Genomic DNA, 20,644 nt, shown 5'->3' with positions numbered 1-20,644 from the left:
TCACTGATACCATAGTTTGAAACCTGTTTTATACACATTCTTTAAAATTTTGATGCAAGATCAGTGAGAAATTGAGTATATATTAGCAACAACATGAAATCTTAGTAGAGAAAAACATTTTGAAAGCCCACATCAACTCTTTCACACTTTACAGATAAGTAATCTTAATCCCAGCTATTACTGGTACCAGAAAGTCCTACGTTTAACAAATTTATTGAACCAGTTTTATAAATCTATCTAGCTTTCTGTGTTGCAAGGCAACCTGAAGAAAAAAAGACAATTTGCCATGCAAGCCTTCCCCCAAAACACAAAACTAGTGGATTAAAAATAAAAATAACTGAGAGTACTTTTAAACACTGCCTTTAATGGTCATTGCAGCCAATACAAATTCTGTAATTCCCTCTGTCTAGTCCCAAATGGATGGTATTTTCAAAGTCATGTGTATTATTAACAAGCAAATCAAAAGCACATCAACACCCAGGAGAGTGAATTTCCAATAGAACATAACTCACCAATGCTGGCATTTTCATGGGCATTTGCAAAAGTATTGGGGGAAAAAAAAAAGGACACAAACCAACATGCATATTTTATTTAAACATTTGTTTTTAAGCTGAGGAAGTATTATTATTCATTCAATTGTGGGTATAAGTATCCTAAGAATATCCACAACCAGTACGTTGGCAGAGAACTGATAGGAATCATATTATGTATCCTCTTGGACAAGAAGTAATAAAAATGCTAATGGAACAAACTTTCGGTCTATTTTGGAACCTACATTCAATTCTAAAATGGAGAACCTCTAACTGAGCTCAACCAACATTTATTGCACATTACCATGAGTAGGACAATATGCTAGATATTGGTGCAAAAATGAAAATCAGGGGGCGCCTGTGTGGCACAGCGGTTAAGCGTCTGCCTTCGGCTCAGGGCGTGATCCCGGCGTTCCGGGATCGAGCCCCACATCAGGCTCCTCTGCTATGAGCCTGCTTCTTCCTCTCCTACTCCCCCTGCTTGTGTTCCCTCTCTCGCTGGCTGTCTCTATCTCTGTCGAATAAATAAATAAAATCTTTAAAAAAAAAAAAAAATGAAAATCAGGGTCTCTCCACTCTCAATTAACTTAGAATTTTCTAAAGCAAGTAAGTGTGTGTACTTTCAATATAAGTATTTACATTCCCACAACCACTCCCAAGTCTAAACTATCTTCTCTTGACTAAAACATAGCAACAGAGTTCCCCTAGACCTTTCCCTAGTCCTGTCTCCTCCAGACGGTACCTTCATTTGCCCCAGGAAGAAACTGCAAACTCCTTAGCTTGGTTGATAAAACCCAACGGACTCAGCTCTGCTTTCTCTCCAGTCTCATCTTCTCCCCCTTCTCATCTGGCTCAATATAATCCAGTCACAGGTGCCTTCCTTCTCTGCTGTCAACACAAGTTTGCTCTTGCCTTTGACCTTTGAACTTTGTTTCTTCTATCTCAAATGCTCTTACCTGGCTCTTCAAATAGCTGGTTCACCCTTACAGATTTCAAATATCACCTCTTCACAAATGTTCTCCTTGACTACTTGCTGTCAAGAAGCTCCCCATTTCCTACCACATCACCTTCTAAAAATAACTTCACCCTATTTATTTCATACATAGCACTACTCACTTTCTGAAAACAGAACAGTACCGTGCACCATCAGACACACTGTATACACATTAAAATGAATAAAAATCCTTTCCTGAACATTTTAAGCTGAATTATGATTATATGCATTTGACATTCTAAAACTGCATAATTGGACCTACTAATTCAAAGTATCTACCTACTTACCTACCTGCATATCTGCTTGTGTATCTCCCCATACATTAGAGAAGAAAAGGCAATGGCAGTTATCAAGGGACCCAAAGGTTAGTTACTTTCAAACAAACTGGGCAAGCCAATTTCATTTCTCTAGGCTTCAGTCAACTTATTTGTACAACAGAGGGATTACAGCAGACCATTTAAAAGAAAATTCCAGTTCTAAACTTCAGTCATTTGAAGATTTCCCCTAAATCAAATGTACATTTTTTTAGAACACAGAGAAGAATATCAAGCATTCAGTTATGGGCTTCCTGTCCATTTGTAAATTATTTTGTCTTCACTATTACCTTTTATTTTTTAAAAGATTTTATTTATCTGACAGAGAGAGAGACAGCGAGAGAGGGAACACAAGCAAGGGGAGTGGGAGTGGAAGAAGCAGGCTTCCTGCTGAGCAGGGAACCCGATGCCGGGCTCAATCCCAGGACCCCGGGATCATGACCTGAGCCGAAGGCAGACGCTTAACGACTGAGCCACCCAGGTGCCCCCTTCATTACTACTTTTTGATGCTTCATCTTGAGTCTTTCTTATTTCCCATTCCAGAGTGGGAAAAAGTACTGAAACTCTTTCATTAAATTATAGGGAATTATGTAGTCATTCCTCCCATTGAAAATACATATACTTTTAATAGTGTATGTGCACTAAAAACTTTAAAATAATATAGGAGTGCTAAGAAGAATCTGTTTTTACACACACAGTTACAGAATGTGCATTATCACTATTTTTCAAGTAACTATACGATAAAGGATTTGTTGCATTTTCTGTTAAAGCTAAATCCAAAAATTTCACCCTACCACCAACACTGGAAAAAAAAAAATCAGGAGGATGATGTCATATAAAAAAAGAATAAAACAATAGAAGTGGGTAAAGACAGACAAGTCAGAATAGTAAGGAGGCAAACTCTTACAATGAAGACAACAGTGCTTTTTCCCATTACAATTCAAATAAAATGTAAAGGAATCGACTGTGAAAAACCTAAAGCATATAATAAAATTATGGGAACAAGATTAGAAGATGTATCAAGCAGAATTAGTTTGAGGTAAAGGAGACACAGAAGGCAAGACGGGAAAAAAAAATCTACTTCAAAAGATGCAGTAAGAAGAAGTTCTCTAGCACTCAGGGAAAATAATCATGGACCTACTTTAATGCACAGTAGGGGTGCCCAAAATAGTATGCATGAGAAAATCTAATTTAAAATACTTCATATGAGAAATCCTGTAAAAATAAAATAAATTCTGCAGCAAACTGAAATTAGTTGACTGCCAATTTAACATGGCAATAACTGCATTGTGAAACAAAATCCGGACTAGTTATGCAATAACCCATGTGAAATTACAGGCTGCGTTATGCTGGAAAGATAAAGCATCACGACCCGAGATTTATAAACATAGATGTAAAATGTCAATAAACAAATGGACTCGTGGTTGGTAAAGTGTATCCTTCGTTTTACTTTTTCCATTTTTCCACACTCACAGCCTGTCACTGAATTTAGTTTTACCAGTTGTAAAATGGAAGAAAGAATTCACTTTAAGATGGATATTAGTTATTTCCTCAAGATTTAACCACCATGTATCTTTCAGTTTACTACTTGATAATAACACATCAAAGCCAACAAGAGTGGTCAAAAAATCATTTTTCTCCCAAAGGATCAGGAAAATTAAATGCTTTTTGGTTCTTTGAAACCCATGCCAACTACAAATGTGGTAGAAATAAGTACATCTTACCCAACACCAAACTAGCTATATACTTCACCTCACTTAACACATGACTCACTAGTAATAATAGAGTGGAGTGTGACAGAGCTGTTATATAAGTTCATTCTGGACTGATTAAGGCCAAGGCTAAACTGAATGAGAAAGACATCTTTTATACCATTTACGGTTTATCCTTGATCCCAATCTCAGGTATCTAGAGGCCTGGGCGTATTTCTATTTTCCAGAAAGCAAGATTCTGTGGTCAAAACATAAACCTCTAGAACCTCAAAATGATATATACGGTCAGTGAACAATAAGTTAGCATTTACAAATATAAAAGAGTAATATTCTGGCTCTATACCATGCATCATGCAAGGAGCAAGATGCTTTCCTGATGAGACCTTATTTACACTTCACACTGGACTTGAAAGAGACAACTGTGAAAATGCCTCTCCCCACTGAAGTCCTATGAAAATTACTAATGGGAAATTTAATGCATAGCCCTCGATAACATGACTGCTTTGAATGAGAAGCTAAGACCACAGCATGGGGCGAAATCTGCAACAACGAAGTCCATGCCCTTTCAAAATGCTCTTTGCCAGCAAATCCTAAATCTCATACCAACATTAACAGTAAATGTGGGGGATGTGGAAAAAACTATCAACCACTCACCATAATGCATGTAACAGTTTCCTTTGGTGGGATCCAGCTCAATAGCCTTCAAGAAGAACTTTTCAGCCTCACTCTTACGACCCTTGAAAAACAGAGAAAATGGATGATTCAGCAGTAGATCATGAAGGATTCTTTACCTCCTGAGCCCAAATGAAGTAAGTAGACTGATGTCTACTTACCAATCATCACACACACATAAAAGTGTTTTGTTTTTATCTAAACAAGGATGACCGAGGAAAGTATGCCGAGAGACAAGACTGAAGTCAGAATCCTGGGAAACACCAAGATCAGAAGAATAGACAGGGAAAGTGAGTTCATCAAAGAGATCAGAGAAGAGGCCAGGAAGGCAAGAGAAAAAAGTGAAAAAAAGGTTTCACGAAAACCAAAAGGATGAGATAGTTTTAAGGAATGGTGGAAAACATCATTTTCATTTTCTATTTTATTTTCTCCCTTCCATTTGTTTCCTCTTCATTTCTTCTTCCTTGTAAAGAATTTGGAGTATTTTGGCTTTTGAGATGATTTTGTCCTAATGGCTCACTTTACATACGAAGAAACTAGGTCACAGTTCATTGAATCTCACGCAACTACTGCTTATCCTTGCTGATGCCATTTGGGACTAAAATACTCCTAAGCCAGGATTTAATCTAAAGCTGGACTTCTTCCTAGCTATAGTTTTAATTGTAAGTAAACATTACCATCATCCCCAGAAGAAAATAAGCAAAAAGTAGGGGGAAAGGCTTGTAGGCAATAGACTGACTTTTCATGAAACAATATGCATCCTTGCAGATCCTAAAACTCTATGTTCTTTACTGTGTCACACTTCTGAGCTAAAATTGCCTACAGAGTAACACAAAGGGGTGGCTTGAGGTAGAAGAGCCCCAAGAATAACTTTCCTGGGGCAAGTCTGTCTTGCCCTGCAAGGCTGGAATGAAGAGCTATGCTGTCTGAGTGGCAACAAGGCACTGGGTTGTAGACGTGTCCAGAAGTCACGGTCTAGATTAAGAGAACTCATCTGATCGCCTTGTTCCTTCTAACTTACACACTATCTACCACGAGAACTTCAGGCAATGTTTTTCTCTTTCTTCAGATATTTTCTAAACCACTGTTATGGAGATAAATCTTGCAAAGGTACAGGTGTGTAATTAACCTAATATTCTACATCCCACCATTCAACTTTGACTCATTTCTGTCTACTCCATCCTTTTTGTTCCCTCATTCATTTAAAAAATTCACTGTTGCTACATTTACTCACCATTACTCTCGCCAGTAGGACCCAGCCTACATAGAGCTTCCACCGTCTATAGCGGACAGTAGACAAGCAGCACCTTCATTTCCTCTTTCATTTCACTAATGCTACTCCAGTCAATAACTTCCCTTAACTCAGAAGTCTCACTAAACACCCAATAATTAAAATTTTAATTCCCTGCCATATTTCTCATAACACTTTAACTTCAAAGGAAAAAAAGGAAAGTACAGGCAAAATGCTCCCCACACATACAATGCTTTAATGAAGTTACTAAGACTTAGCAAGAATCATACAAAGTTAGGATTCCTTAAAACAGTTAAATAACTGTAGTGAACCAGGCAGTGTAATGTGTTAAGTTCAGATCATAGATTCTAGGCATTGGTGTAGCCATGTGACCCTTAGAAAATTATATCATCTCGTAGCTATAATGTTCTCTATTACAAAAATGAAGATAGGTGGAGCACAGGGAATTTCTAGGGCAGTGAAACTATTCTGTAGGATACAGTAATAGTGGACACATGTCATTATATATTTGTCAAAACTCATAGACAACACTAATGCAAATTGGTAAGAATAGGAAAACTGTGTAGGGTAGTAGGAGGGTAAGGGAGTAAATGGGAAATTTTCGTTCAATTTTTTAAAAAAATATTTTATTTGACAGGGGAGGGGAGTGCAAGTGGGGGGAGGGGCAGAGGGAGAGGGAGAGAGAGAATCCTAAACAGACTGCGCCGAGTGCAGAGCCCGACCCCATGACCCTGAGATCACAACCCGAGCCAAAATCAAGTCAGATGCCCAACTGAGCCACCCAGGCACCCCTCAATTCTTTTTTATAAACCTAAAACTGCTCTAAAAATAAAGCACATTAATTTTAAAAGGAAGATAATCAAATCTACTTCATAAGATTAGTAGATTATCTGAGATGAAACATAAGAAGTAGTTATTATAGTACCTAGGTATATTATAAGTTTGTAATAAATGTTTATTATACGCACACACACACAGTATGCAATAGAATGCAGAATTCTGAATGTTAAAGGATATGTTTTGTTATATACACAGTCTCAGAAACACGTGATCGGCCTTTAAATCATCATTAGAAAATGATGCACAAAGAACTTGCAGAAGATAATAAAAGATGCAAAATGAAAACTATCATTGTAAAGAGTCTATACAAATGTTATATGCGAATATACAAAAGGTCTGTGAACCTTCTTCCACTTAAGTTTTTCAGGATAGAGAAGAAACTGGCTCATTTATCAATGTCACAGTAAATGGGGTTATAAAATGCTTGTGTGGAGTCCATTGGCAAAACAATAGTATGTAGCGTTAAAACATGCATCAGATCTCAAAGGACAGTGGTCTCTGGTTGCTCAGTGGACCAAGTTATTAAAGGCATTGAGTCCCAACATCTCCTAGATGCAAAATAAACACATCGAAGGCCAGAACATTCTTTCTGGGGGACGGTGCGGGGGGTGGGGGGGCGGAGGGAGTACCAAACCATCATGCAAAACCTATCTTTCTAAAGCTTTGATCACTATTTATTTAGTCAAGTGCCAAATAATGAGGAGGAAAATCAAATCCTCACAAGAGTATATAAAATCAAGAGTCAACCAAATGCATAAACCAACCACATGCATATATTACTGGGTCTTAGGAAGAAATATGGTGCCTGGGAGGTTAATACTACGTTTAACCCAATTTACACCTTCAACTATTATTGTTTTGGAAAGACGGCAGTTAAGAAAGTAGAGAAGCAAAAGTCATTTCTCAGCAGGCTTTTCTTGGTACTTTTAGATTTTGTCAGCATTTCGTACAAGCAAGCATTATGGAGTAGCCACTGGTTGTACAAACTCCTCGCATCAAGCACCGTGACTCATTTTGTATATTGGTTGATGTCTGAACATGTGTGGTGGCTCAGAAAACCAAGTAAAAGGGACTGTGGTCAGCTGTGACAAATAAGGGAAATGTGAGTTGGGAGGCTCAGTTTCTACCACCATCTCTGTGACTTGTTTATGTGCTTGTTCCTTTGTTTTTGTTGGTTAAAAATTATTTACTGGAGGCCTACTGTTTGCCTTTCAAAGCTCTAAGTAACAGGGATGGAACTGTGCTTGGTCCCGAGTCTTAGTCGCAAGAGGACCATAACGAACACATAACCCAATAAGCAGGGGAATTAGCTACAGAGCACTGTGGGCAAGCAATTTCTCCAATTCTCATTGACAGAACTGGCCCAGGGTCAACACGCCTGTGTTTGAATCTTGCTGGCTCTACTTACTTAACTATGTGAGGGACTTTGAGTATCTTCAGGAACACATCTGAGTCTCTTTTTCCTCATTTGGGAAAGTCAACATAATTAATACCAATTTTGGAGGGCTGCTAAAAAAAAAAATCACAAATCATATGGAAATAACTAGCTTTGGATCTGTCATATAAAACTCTGACATTCTTGATATTTCTTCCTTCTACTTCTTCAAAAGAGTTCTTCCTTCCAACTTCAATGCCACTCTTTGGTTCCTAATTACCAAAATTAAAAATCCTTTTCCAAATTTCATGTCATGGTAGAAACTAAATTTTTTTAAAAGATTTTATTTATTTGTCAGAGAGAGCGCATGTGCATAAGCAGGGGGAGCAGCAGGCAGAGGCAGAGGGAGAAGCGGCTTCCCACTGAGCAGGGAGCCCAACGCAAGACTCCATCTCAGGACCCTGGGATCATGACCTGAGCCAAGGGCAGAAGTTTAATGGACTGAGCTACCCAGGCATCCCTAGAAACTAAATTTCACAATTTTTCTATAAAATGCTTCTCATTCCTAACACTTTCCCCTGCCGTAAGTAGTAGCCCTAGCCCCTCTCATTTCACATCTAGAGGGATACAGATTTCAGATGTCCTGACTCAACAAACTTCATCAAATTAATATTCCTTAAATGAAACTGTTTTTAGGTTATGTTCTTGCTTAGAAATATTTTAATAGCTCCTAGTTGCTGCTCGTTCTATTTAATAATCAAATTAATTTTCAAAATCTTCCACAATCTAGCTCAAATCTTCCTGGATAAATTCCTCTACCTTATCAGGCCAATTTCCTCATCTGCCTTAACAGTAGCTTCTATGTCTTCCCTTTATTATTTCTTCCAGCCTGTAATGTTGCTCATTTTTTCACTTGTTCATATCCATTTTTTGCTTCAAGCCTTAACTTGCTTCAACAGCTAGTAATTTCCTTTTTCTCTTAACTGTGATGATATGATTACTTTTAAACAAATCCTTACTACTTTGCTAATTATACAACTTGAACTCTTAAGATACCAGACCAAGTCCTTTCATATATAAAGTGCTTGGAGAGCAGATATTTCATTTGTGCAAAATTGTAATTCTAGGTAAGTTTTTAGAGTTTGTACATGACCATTCAGTGTACCCAAACACAAGTCAGTTAAAACAGCAAAAACTCAGTATCCTGGAAAATAGAGCAGTTGACAATGAGATGATTAAGAAGGCAAGGACATAAAATAGCTAGAGAAATTCTTGGTAAATACTTTTTCTTATTTTAATATCTGAACTTGGAACAGTCCTAGATTAGACACTTTGCAGTGAGTACAGTGTCAGTACTGAGAATTAACCAGCTGGACTGTGAGCAGCACCGTGGGATCTGGGAGCAGTGGCTGTGGGATCGGGGAGAGTGAGCAGGAAGAACGGACATTTCCCTGGACAAGGGCTGCACCCGTATCCAGGGATTAGGGATTTGAGATTATCAATATCCTTACATTATATTAACATTAGTATATTACTTGTAATAGTATACTAAATACTAAAAAAGTAGATAAAAGATAGTATTATTTAAACTCATGGAAAAATCATTCTTAGGACTAGGCCTTATCAGGTCCTCCCCTCTTCTGACTGGCAGCAATAAAACCTACACACATTAGGTAAATAGTTAGCAAATTTTATATAGCCTGTTCCACAGTGTGGGTATCACTTTTGGTTTATTTCGTTTTCTAATTAAACTGAATGCTACTACCACTGTTCAGAAACTGGTCCCCACCCAAGTGGGTGTACAAGGCAAGCAGCACCTCTTCTGATGGCTGATTAACACTTTTCTCAACTACAAAATATACAAATATAAATATATATATTCACATATATTTATTTATTTTTATATATTATAGAGAGGGGGGAGGATGGGGAGAGGGAGAGGAAAAGAGAGAATCCTAAACAGGATCCATGCCCAGCGCAGAGCCCAACGTAAGGCTCAATCCCACAACCCTGAGATCATGAACTGAGCCAAAATCAAGAATCGGACACTTAGTCGCCTGAGCCCCCCAGGCACCCCTAAACATATATATTTTTATACAAAATACATACACTCCCCCCAAACATTCCTAACTCCCACTTAAAGCACTCAGGAATACTAAGTATAAGAGAGAATTACACCGGGGCACCTGGGTGGCTCAGCTGGTTAAGCATCTGCCTCTGCCTCAGGTTGTAATCCTGGACTCCCAGGATCAAGCCCCACATCAGGCTCCCTGCTTAGCGGGGAGCCTGCTTCTCCCTCTGCCCCTCACCCCGCTCCTGCTCTCTCCCTCACTCTCTTTCTCAAATGAATAAATAAAATATTTTTAAAACAGAGAGAGAATTACATTATTAGGCTTTAACTTGAATTGTTTTAATTGAATTGTTTAAATTGAATTTATATATATATATTTTTTAATTTATATATTTATATATAAATGTAATTAGTGTATTAATCTTGTCCCATGAACTAAATTGCCCCCATAAGACTTTAACTGTCCTTCAACAGTCATCCAAGTATTGTGTAAATACAACCAGTCAAAAAATAAATAGGCTATCACTATTGTCTTTATATAACTTAACAGCTTATAGTTACTCCTTAGTTATTTAGTTCACATGTTCACACGTTTTCAGTAAAGTACAGAACTGTGATCAAAGTAGTAATTTCTCCACTTCACATCTGGAAACTTAACATGAACTACTGTCTATAAAACCATAAAAACAGTTCCTCAGAACAACTCTAATTTACAACCAAATATTTATATTGCAATCAGGGACTACCTGTGTCTTCAGTGTCGGCTGGAGTACCAATTAGAATAGCACAAAGAACAAACCAGACAATTTCCCTTCGGTGTCCCTGCTCCTTGTTTAGAGGCTGCTGTAAGTTTAGTATAGAAGCCTCGCACGTTTGTGTACCCAGAGGCCACTTCCGTACATTTTAGTGTTTCCTCTTGGACGATGTTTGACAATTATGAATGATGGTCATTTTTTACAACCAATGAAATTCACATCTTCATTTCACAAGCAAGTGTCTATCTATATGGACGATACATAAGAAAGGGAAGCAGCCATACGACAGGTCCAAAAGCTTAAGTATAGTTTGGTAAATGTGTTGTTTAAACATGGACTGTGGTTTAATGAGTGCAAAAGGAAGGAAAAGCAACTAAAAAGATACTCTTGAAAAATTAATTTGTGAAGACCACCAACTTACACGTGGAAAGGGCATTATTTGATAGGCTATTTTAACATCACCGTGTTTACGTATGAAGTGCCTTTAGGAAATAAAAGGGTTTCCTCCTCAAAAGACAAAAAAATTATTTAAAAAAGCCTAACAATTCAACTAACTTTTTATAAACCAAGATGATTTATATCAAACCATTTAATTCTCGTACCCCTCATCATTATATATTATCAACCTGAGCTAACTTTAATTAGAGGCAAAAAATGTGGTAACTTAATGATGAAATATTTTCTCTCCATACCACTAAAATACTTCCCCATCAAAATATCAGATACCTAAAATCTGACCATGACATTTTTTTTTCTTGGAGACGGAATAATATTTCTTCTAGAAAGCTTTAAAATATAATAGAGTAAGATACAAAAATGAATGTGTCTGAATAGCTTACTGATACTAGTTTATGTTCTTCCTCCCTAAATTGTCCTCCCAGTCCCCCTTCCCATAAATTCCAGGCCTTTTGTGACCTCTTTTCCTGAGCATCCTCAAGCAGAAACTGCCTGCTTGGAATATTTTGTATAAGAACTAAACTCACTGAAAAATTATGTCAAATGACACTGAGGGAAGCTAGGGGCGACAGGGAGGGCCTCAAAGTGTTCAGGGGTAGCATTTGCAGTGGGTGTCAAGAACGGACAGGCAGAGATGCTCTGTGGTTTGCCCGAGCAAGGCTGGATCCCAGAACTCCCAACCTGAGCAAAGCTTCCCTGAAACCCAATCCCAGGTCCTCTTGCAGAGCCATCAGACTTCAAGGTAATATGAACGTGTCCAGGGCAGCCTGTTTCCCAGCTTTTTTGAACACCGTTGAGCCTCTCAGATATAGGGGAACCTTTGGAAGGGGAGGAGGCCATAGAATTAACTGAAATTAAATGGCTGACCAAGTGGGATGAAAGACTGCAACAGACTGAATCTCCTTCAAAGAAGATAAGGAAGTGGATTGTTCACATAGAGCTGAGTTTCTGGCCTGAAAGTGAGATATGTTATATGAGCAATAGGAACAAATAAGCAGTTTGCAAATACCAAAACATAATGGCTAAAAACCCTATAAAAACATGTTAAACTTAATATTCAGTTTACCTAAAATGCAGAAAAACACACTGAAATGTTATTATTCATCTATCAGTGAAGTTTCCCCAAAATACAAGAAGTCAACATTACTGAGGGTTCATAGAAACAGGCACTCATACAACAAATAGCAAAAATATAGTAAAAATGTGGTAATATCTTCCTGGGGAGCAATGATATGTATCAGAAGCCTTTAAATCATAGATATACTTCGGCCAAACAATTCTATTTCTAGGCATTGATTCTAAGGAAATATCTGTAAATACCAAGAAGTGGCTATTCATTTTCATTGCAGTACTGTTTATACAAACTCAATGTCCATCAGCATGGACTTGGTTAAACAGATATCATGTCAATGAAACACTATCTATTAAAATAATTTTGTAAAAACGTATGTAAACCACAAGAGATCTACATGATCCATTGGTAAATGAAACAAGCAGGCTATAAATTGCAGTTTATGTCCTAATTACATTTTGGGGGGGAGTGGCAGAGCACAAAGGAGAGAGAGAATCTTAAGCAGCCTCCGTGCCCAGCTCGGAGCCTGACATAGGGCTCCATCTCGCAAGCCTGAGATCATGACCTGGGCCAAAATCAAGAGCCGGACACTTAACCAACTAAGATACCCAAATTTCCCACATTTTTTTTTAAATTGAAAAAATATCCTTAAGAGGAACCTCCTATTTCCCACATCACTGGCTCTTTTTACTGCTGAAGTTTCAGAGGTGAATGAGAGGGTTGGTCCCTTGGTATTTTAAGACTGAGAGGGAGATAGGTACCTATCTAGATTAGGCTGTTAAAAAACTGTTGTGTTAGTATCCAACTCAAGTGTCTTGAGAACACAGTGTAACTTAGCTTCCTAAAAAGGGAAAGAGAAGACTTCAGAGATATGACATTTCCTTCCACAGACATGGATTTAGCTCCTACCGTATAAAAGGTTGTGCTCCAGGTCCTGGTAATCAAGACAAAGTTCCTGGCCTCCTGCAGTTCACATTCTACTGGTAGAATGGGTAGTGTACACATCAACAGGGACACTGTCTGTTACTCTTAAGTACTTTGGTGAAAATTAACATTAGCTAAGGGACGAGAGCAATACACAAATGTGGGAGGGGTGATGTTCGCTAAATTGTTCCAGAAATGCCTTCAGTGACATTTGAGAAGTGACGTAAGTGAAGGGAGTAAGCAAACCATGGAAAGATCTGGCATGTTTGGAGAGTTAGGACTTAACAAGGAAACCAATATGGTGGCAGTGGAGTAAGTCCCAGAGAGAATTACAGGAAATGAGCGTGAGAGACAGGAAGGGCCAGATTGTGTGGGGCCTAGGACACACTGTACTGAGTTTGGAATTAATTTTTCTTTTTCCGTACTAAAAATCACAGCTTCGATACTGGATACCACATGCTGCCTTGATTCCTATCATTTCCTTGGTGTTAACTAGCAAAGGGTCATACAGACTCTGAGAACTTCAAAAAATATGGAACAATTCATGAGTGTAATCCTTGCACAGACGCCACATTAATCCTTTCTGTATCAGTTCAATTTTAGTTAGTGATGCTGAAACAAGCACTGGAATTTCTTTTGACGAGGAAGAACACCATGGACACAGAAGAGCAAACAGGGAGACCACTTAGAAGGTTGTTAATACCCTGTGGTAGAGACTGGGTGAAAGCAGTGGAAGTGATAAGATGTGGTTAGATTTCTAATCGCAGGAGGTTAGATGGCTGATGGACTGGGTATGGGTAGAACACGAAAACAGGAATCAAAGAAGACCCCGCATCTGTGGCTTGTGGCACCTAGGTGAAGGCAGGTTCGCTTATTCAAATGAGAAAGAGTAAGTGTTGGTAGGAAGGCAAATACACAGTGGAGTAATCTAGTTCTACTTGAATGAGATGTTAGGGCAAGAGACTATGGAGAACTAGTTTAGGTAAGACTGGACAGATAGGAGGCCACAGACCAAGCATTGGCAAGGAGAAAAAACACCAGATACCTGGTATCTTGAATGAGAAGAAAGTAAAAGGAGAAAACTTGCAAGAATGCCAAGAAAGAAGAGAAAAAAAAATACAGAAAAAGAACAAAGAAACAAAAACGAAAAAGAACTTTTAGATTTTAATGTCTTCAGAAAAGAGAAAATATATCTTAAAATAACTTTAAGTAACTTGCTTTTCATATTTAAAATAATAATTTAAAAATTTTAATTTATATGTTTCTTTCTACACTGTTTTGACTTTATGAGTAAAAAAGTTAGATTTTAAGGTATAAAGACAAACAGCTAATTTCTAAAATATTATATAACTGAAGGTGTTTAGCTTACTCAGATTTCCTGTTCTATTACAAGTGTTCATTTCCTTTCTACATCTGTTCACTTGCATATTTTCCCTTCAAGCTTAAAGAGGTCATCCACACATACTGTAATAACATTTCAGTGGGAGATAATTAATTTGATAGGATACAACCACATCGTAAGCTCCATCTGGGCAAATTGCTTCAGTTGTTACCTCACACTGTTATACTAAGCTCGATGTCAAGTTAAAATCAACATATTACCATAATTCTTCTCCACCCGTAATACCAATTTGTAAGAACAATATTCAGATATTTTATTAAAATGTCTGATGAAGGTCATCTGAATTCAGATATTTTATTAAAATGTTTGAAATAAAATTTCAAAAAAATTTCGTTTGAATCAAATTTATAACTACATTACATATAAATATATCCTAATGTTTTACTTTAAAATTACACCAATCATTTCTGGTGACACCTGGGTGGCACAGTTAAGTGTCTGACTCGGTTTCGACTCAGGTCGTGATCTCAAGGTCATGAGATGGAACTCTGCATTGGGGTCCACGCTCAGTGGGGAGTCTGCCAGGGATTCTCTCTCTCCCTCTCCCTCTGCCCCTCTCCCCTCCTCTTTCTCTCAAATAAATAAATCTTTAAAAAATAAAATTATGCCAATCATTTTAAAATATTAAAACTGGCTATTTTTAGACGTTAAGAGTAATGCATGTAATTTACCTTTAAATCACAAACCAAATACCTAATTACAATACCTAATTTAATAATAATTTAATTTAATAATTAATAATTTAAATACCTAATTACAATAATGAACTTTTAGCAATTCCTTAAATTTATTCATTGATTTTCTTCATTCGATAAATATTTTTTGGGTACCTACCATGTGCCTATCACTGTGTTATGCACTAGGATGAAAATGGTGAATAAAAATATAACCTCTGCCCTTGTGACACTTCCAAAATACGAACTGTTATGAGCACAACAAAAATAAGGGCTATGGACTTACACTTAGAACAGCTGATCTGACCTAGCTGAGTCCTCCAAAAAGTTTTTCAAGGGAATCGCTGCTTGCTCTAAAAATCTGAAAGGTATGTATCATTAACTAGTTGAAGGGGAGAAAAAGTATTCTAAGGTGAGACACAGCAAAGGTAAAATCTCTGGCACAGGAACACAAACCCACTGTATAGAGCCTCGGATGCAAGAAACAGAGAAAGGGCGGGCCATATGAAAACGCACGGAAAGTAGAACACACCTGGCTTATGGGTTCCAAGAAGCAAGTTGTCATTAGCTGTTCTGTAAATATCGCTCTGAGGACAGCATGGCTAATGGGTTGCAATGGGATTAGAAGGCATGGGGGCAGATTAGTCCAGGCTTTTAAAAAACAGCGATGGGGTTGCTAATGGAGATAAAGAATACTAGACTGACATGAGGGATATTTAGAAACTACAGATAAAATGACATGATGGACAGGAGAGGGAGAGGGTATGATGAGGGAAATGGAGGTAACAAAGACGACCTCTAGGATTCTGACTGTGAAATCAAAGAAAAACAAACAAGCAAGCGTGTAAATAATGGAGGAAGACGATTAGGATAAGGAAGTAAGATTAGTTTTGTGAAAACTGTAAAGACTGACGTACCTTTGGGACATATGAGATATCAAGAAATGCAGTTTGTTAATAAGGCTGAATCAAAAGGCCAATGGTACAGTAAAACAGTATTTCAGGAAAATAGAAATAGTAAATTATGTCAAATGCTGAAAATCACCCACTGGATTTAATGACACGGAGATTACTGGTAACCTCAGTAAGGTGTGTTTTTATGGAATAATAGGTCTTGAAGCCAGAAGGAGGTGGGGGAAAGTCTGAGGGGTGGGGGGTAAGGACATGGACACTGCAATTGCAGCCAGCTCTGTCGGTATGTCTGGCTGTGAAGGAGAGGGGAGTGACAATTTCAGCAGAAGGGGATGAGACACACTGAGGGTTCTAAAAAAGAACACAGAAATCAAAACATTAAGTCACAAATGGGCCTAAAAATTAATGCCTAAGCTTCCCCCCCCCCCAGTTTAATTGAAAATTAGCAGGCAAAATAACCCCAAATCAATATTTGGATGCTTTGGATAACTTTCCGATCACGGCCTTGGCCAAATTAAACCTGCCCAGAATTCTTTAACCTGAGTCTTTTCCTCCTGGGTGCTCCAACAATGACTTGATTCCTACTTCTGTTGCAACACTTAACATAAATACTCTATCATTTGTTATCCTTTTTCTAATTGTAAACCACTTCAGGAGAATTGTTCCATCAACACTTAGCCAAGTCAGATGCATAGTAGGTGATCATAAATGCATAAAAATGTTAAATGTCTTGAAAAAGCAAACACTAAAAACACATTTCTTAAATGCATACTTTCATTGGGATTGTTGCTTCAGTGATAAAAGGGCACAGACTCCAGTGGGTGAATCTGATTAAATCGTGAGGCTGGAGTGATATCCAAAATGTCACCCCTACTGTTATTATTGTCAACACCTCCATTATACCGGGGGGAAAAAAGAAATCACAATTTTTATCAGTATTCTGTGGTCCATAAGATGGCACCAAAAGTTCATAAAAATTGGTTTCCAACAGGAAACTTGACTAGGATGGATAAAGCCGGTCCATGTCATTTGATCTCCGTTTAGGGAATTAGGGGAACTGGAAAAGCGCCTGAATCTCAGCTCTTCGCAACAAGTCCAACCGTTCGGCTAGGCTGGTTTGTGCAGTGAGTGCTTCTTGTTTGTGTCAGAACCAGCTTCAAGAGCACTGGCGGGATCAGTCCATCCAAACTCTTCAGCAATAGCATGGGAAGCAGCTAGGCTGCTTGCCCCCCCCCCCCAGGGCCCCCCAGGCAGCCTTGGCTCACACAGCTGAGTTGACACACTTGCTGCAGAAGCTTAAATCCCATGGGGATGGTTAGGAACGCTGCCTTGTGAGAGTGGAAAAGCAGGAGCCTCAACCACAGCTGCTCTGCAGCTGGGTCACAAAGGAGAGCAAGAAATCCCTCGGCACCATAAAAGGTAGCGGATGATGGGAAGGCAATCTCAGTGCCTCCATTTGTCACTGGCAGGGTGCCACTGGCTCTCAAATCCAATGCTCTCACAAGAGGATAAAGCCAGATGTAAATAATTCTCTAATTTTATACTTTTTTTTTTTTTTTTGGTAGAAAGCTTCGGCAGTAAAGGATATGGGGAGTTATTTGATTCATTTAGACGCAAAATTCTTTGATGATTTAACCATGGTACTGAACAAAACACTGGATTCAGTAACAGAAACCTGAATTCTAGTTTGGTTCTGAAACCAAAAAGGTGAAACCAAGGAAAGCCACTAATTTGAATAGGTTCGTTTTCCTCAGTTGTCGGTCAAAGGACCTAGGTTAACAAAACTCTATTGGTTAACTCCCTGTTTACAAAGTGGAATTCAGTTCAGGGATGTAATCATTGGTTAAAAATTCCGATTAAAGAAAAGTTAAATTCTTAATTCATGTCATCCTCTTTTGCTTCCACTGCTTTTCAGTTTATGAGAGGGAAGAGGTATTGGCTCTTTTCCCCAGAGCATCAGCTAACACTGAGATTGGGGATAGCACCTGAGACTAAAAATCAACTGTAGCTTATTCTATGTACTAACGAATGAAAATAAATGGAGTTGGGATAAATGATCCATTTATCTTTTTCTGAAAGTATTTTCAAGATAAAGATGCCTGTCAAAGGTAGAATATTCTAGAAAGGTTCTTCCACCAACCAGGCTACATATATATATTATAAGTGTATACTATGCTTGTAATTCTGGTTTGCCTGGAATATCCTGTCTATCCTCACTGTTCCAGAGTAGAAATAACAGCAACCCCCCGCCCTTCCTGGTTTGGACAAAAATTCTGTAGTAAACCCGACTCTTTCTTAACCTCTCACAAGTGTTCACCTAAATTAGAAGAGTCAAACCATGGCCTTTGTAACACTGCAACGTCCCACCAGATGGAACCTCTAGGCTCCATTAGCAGCATCAGTGAGGTCTCACTGTGACCCTGGCCTTCCATTCCTCAACACACTCCTAACAAAGAAGGCATTAACAAAGCTATCCTTTCACAGCACAAGACCATGGGATATTTGTCAGGCATAATTAAGTTTCCATTCATCTCTGCTTCCCCAAACACATTTTTCAAGTAGTCTGTTGTCTCAGCACATTACAGTTCTACTTTTCTAAGTTATAGAACAAGAACAGAAACAAGACAGAGCGGTTTGCTATGTGCCAGGCACTGTGCCAAGTGCTTCAGGTGTATTGTCATACTCCCTCTGAGATAGTACCATTATCTGTTTTATAAAATAAGAAACAGAGGCGCAGAGAGGTTAAGTACCTTGCCCCAGGTATAAAAGCTACATCTGGTAGAGCTGAGGTTCCAACAGAGACATTCTGGCTGCAAATTCTGAGTCATTACATTATAATCTTGGTCCTGAAGTTTACTACTAGGAATCATGATGCTACTTAAAGATAAGCTCTACAGAGCTGGGGTCCACGCATCCATCCCTTCCTCACCGCGTATTTCCAGAGTACCTACCATATGCCTAGCACGGTGTCAGGCACAGGATAGGTGGCAATAAAATGAGATCACTGCTGCTCTTAGAAACGGAGCAATATCATGGTGACTCTGGAAGCGGGCCCTCACCAATTGCAAGAGCATACTGAAAAGGGCTCTTGTTAGACATATGCTTAGTACATAAGGAGAAAACAGAAACCAAGACATCTATTCTGCCCGCATGAGTCAGGGGAGGTCTCAAAAAGGAGGTGGCATCTTTCAGCTGGCTCACAGATGGAGGAAAAGTTGGCCAGAAATCAAGACAACTGACTATCTGCTCAGTCCAAGTCCTGGTGGCTTAAAAGTTCTCTTTATAAGATCCAAATTAAGAAAACTATTTCAAAAGTCAGTCTAATGGACAATTTTTTCCTTGCTTTACCACCAAAGGACCTGAAGCTTATAAAGGTTCACTTGATACCAACTCAAAACACATCTGTTTAATAAAATAAGGTTATTTAACAACAAAACTTTGCAAATATCTACTTCCTGTCAGGCTAGTGATTCTTCAACCACCTTCTCTGAATAATAATTTTCTGTGGATTATAAAAAAGATCTAATGCAAACAGCATTGTTTAATAAACAACACTCATTTGCTTTAACTTCCAGAGTGTGAGGTAGCCAGAGGTAGTACATATAAGATTACAGGAATCTTTAAACTAGGCAGAAAGGGGAAACACACACACACACACACACACACACACACACACACACACGTAGCAAATGGTCAGAGGCTGGCACATTACCAGCAGAACGGTTTGTATGTATAAATGCGCATGACAAGCATATCGCCGAACTGGCTCATTCCCAAGTCCTAGCAGTACAGTGTGCTAGCTGACACATACACACATGGGTTTTGGCATTACTGCAAAATAAAATTCTTTCTTACAGTAAGAGAAAAATGTGTGAAATCACAAGAAAATATGGGCCACTAATAGGAAAATTTGAGTAGAGAGGTGACATGGAGATGGAGAAAAGAATGTCTGAACTGCTTTGCCTCTCGATAGACAATTTAATAGGAGTTCGGCTCAAGGCTAAATTATCACTGTCAACATCTCAGAGCTTCTTGACTTTGGAAGAAAAATGTGTGATGAAGACTGCACAGAACTCATTAAGCATCAACCTCCCAAACTGTCTTCATCATATTCTGAAGTTTGACATCTAAGTTGGCAGGTGGATCTCTGAGATCCAGGAGGGACTGATCTGACACAGCCAATCATAAGAGCATTTTTAGCAAAGCAATGCAAAGGTATATAGGAGGGCAGTGTAGTCAGCTTGACACCATTCCTTGTACAACCGCTATAAACACAGAGGAGGCTTTGCAAGAAACATATTGACGTATTCAAATGCTCAAAATGGAATGCATGTGTAATTTGGGAGTACACAGTGCCATCCCCCAGGTGTTTGTGAAAATACAAACATGGTACTTTGAAGACTTGGGGAAAGATATAAGCTGTTAAATTATTAAATCATTTAAAGGAGTTTTTATTTTAAAATAAGCAAAGATGTGTTATAGTGGACACCTGCCTGGGCTCAGTCAGCAGAGCATGCAACTCTTGACCTTAGGGTCAGGAGTTCAAGCCCCACAATGGGCATGGAGCCTACCTGTAAAATAAAAAAGAGAGAGAGAGAGAGATAAAAGCACTGGCATAGAAAGAGGGATACAGGCTTGGAGATCACATAGATCTGAGTGTGATCACCTCAAGAGTAATCCCTAAATAGCT

General features: G+C 38.5%; 1 protein-coding gene and 1 pseudogene across 1 annotated transcript in view; both read right to left on the bottom strand.

Moving 5' to 3' along the window:
• Positions 1-20,644, bottom strand: part of TMTC2 (transmembrane O-mannosyltransferase targeting cadherins 2) — a 388,624-nt gene that overhangs the window by 85,883 nt on the left and 282,097 nt on the right. The window contains exon 9 of the mRNA XM_008683605.1: positions 4,205-4,286. Within this exon, the coding sequence (XP_008681827.1) occupies positions 4,205-4,286 (82 nt within the window). The remainder of the gene's footprint in view (positions 1-4,204; positions 4,287-20,644) is intronic.
• Positions 13,494-13,592, bottom strand: LOC121104507 (annotated as a pseudogene).

Source organism: Ursus maritimus, unplaced genomic scaffold (genome assembly GCF_017311325.1).
Source record: "Ursus maritimus isolate PB19 unplaced genomic scaffold, ASM1731132v1 scaffold_21, whole genome shotgun sequence".
Taxonomy (NCBI): domain Eukaryota; kingdom Metazoa; phylum Chordata; class Mammalia; order Carnivora; family Ursidae; genus Ursus; species Ursus maritimus.
The sequence above is the reverse complement of the archived record's forward strand: the minus strand, read 5'-3'. Positions and strand labels throughout refer to the sequence as shown.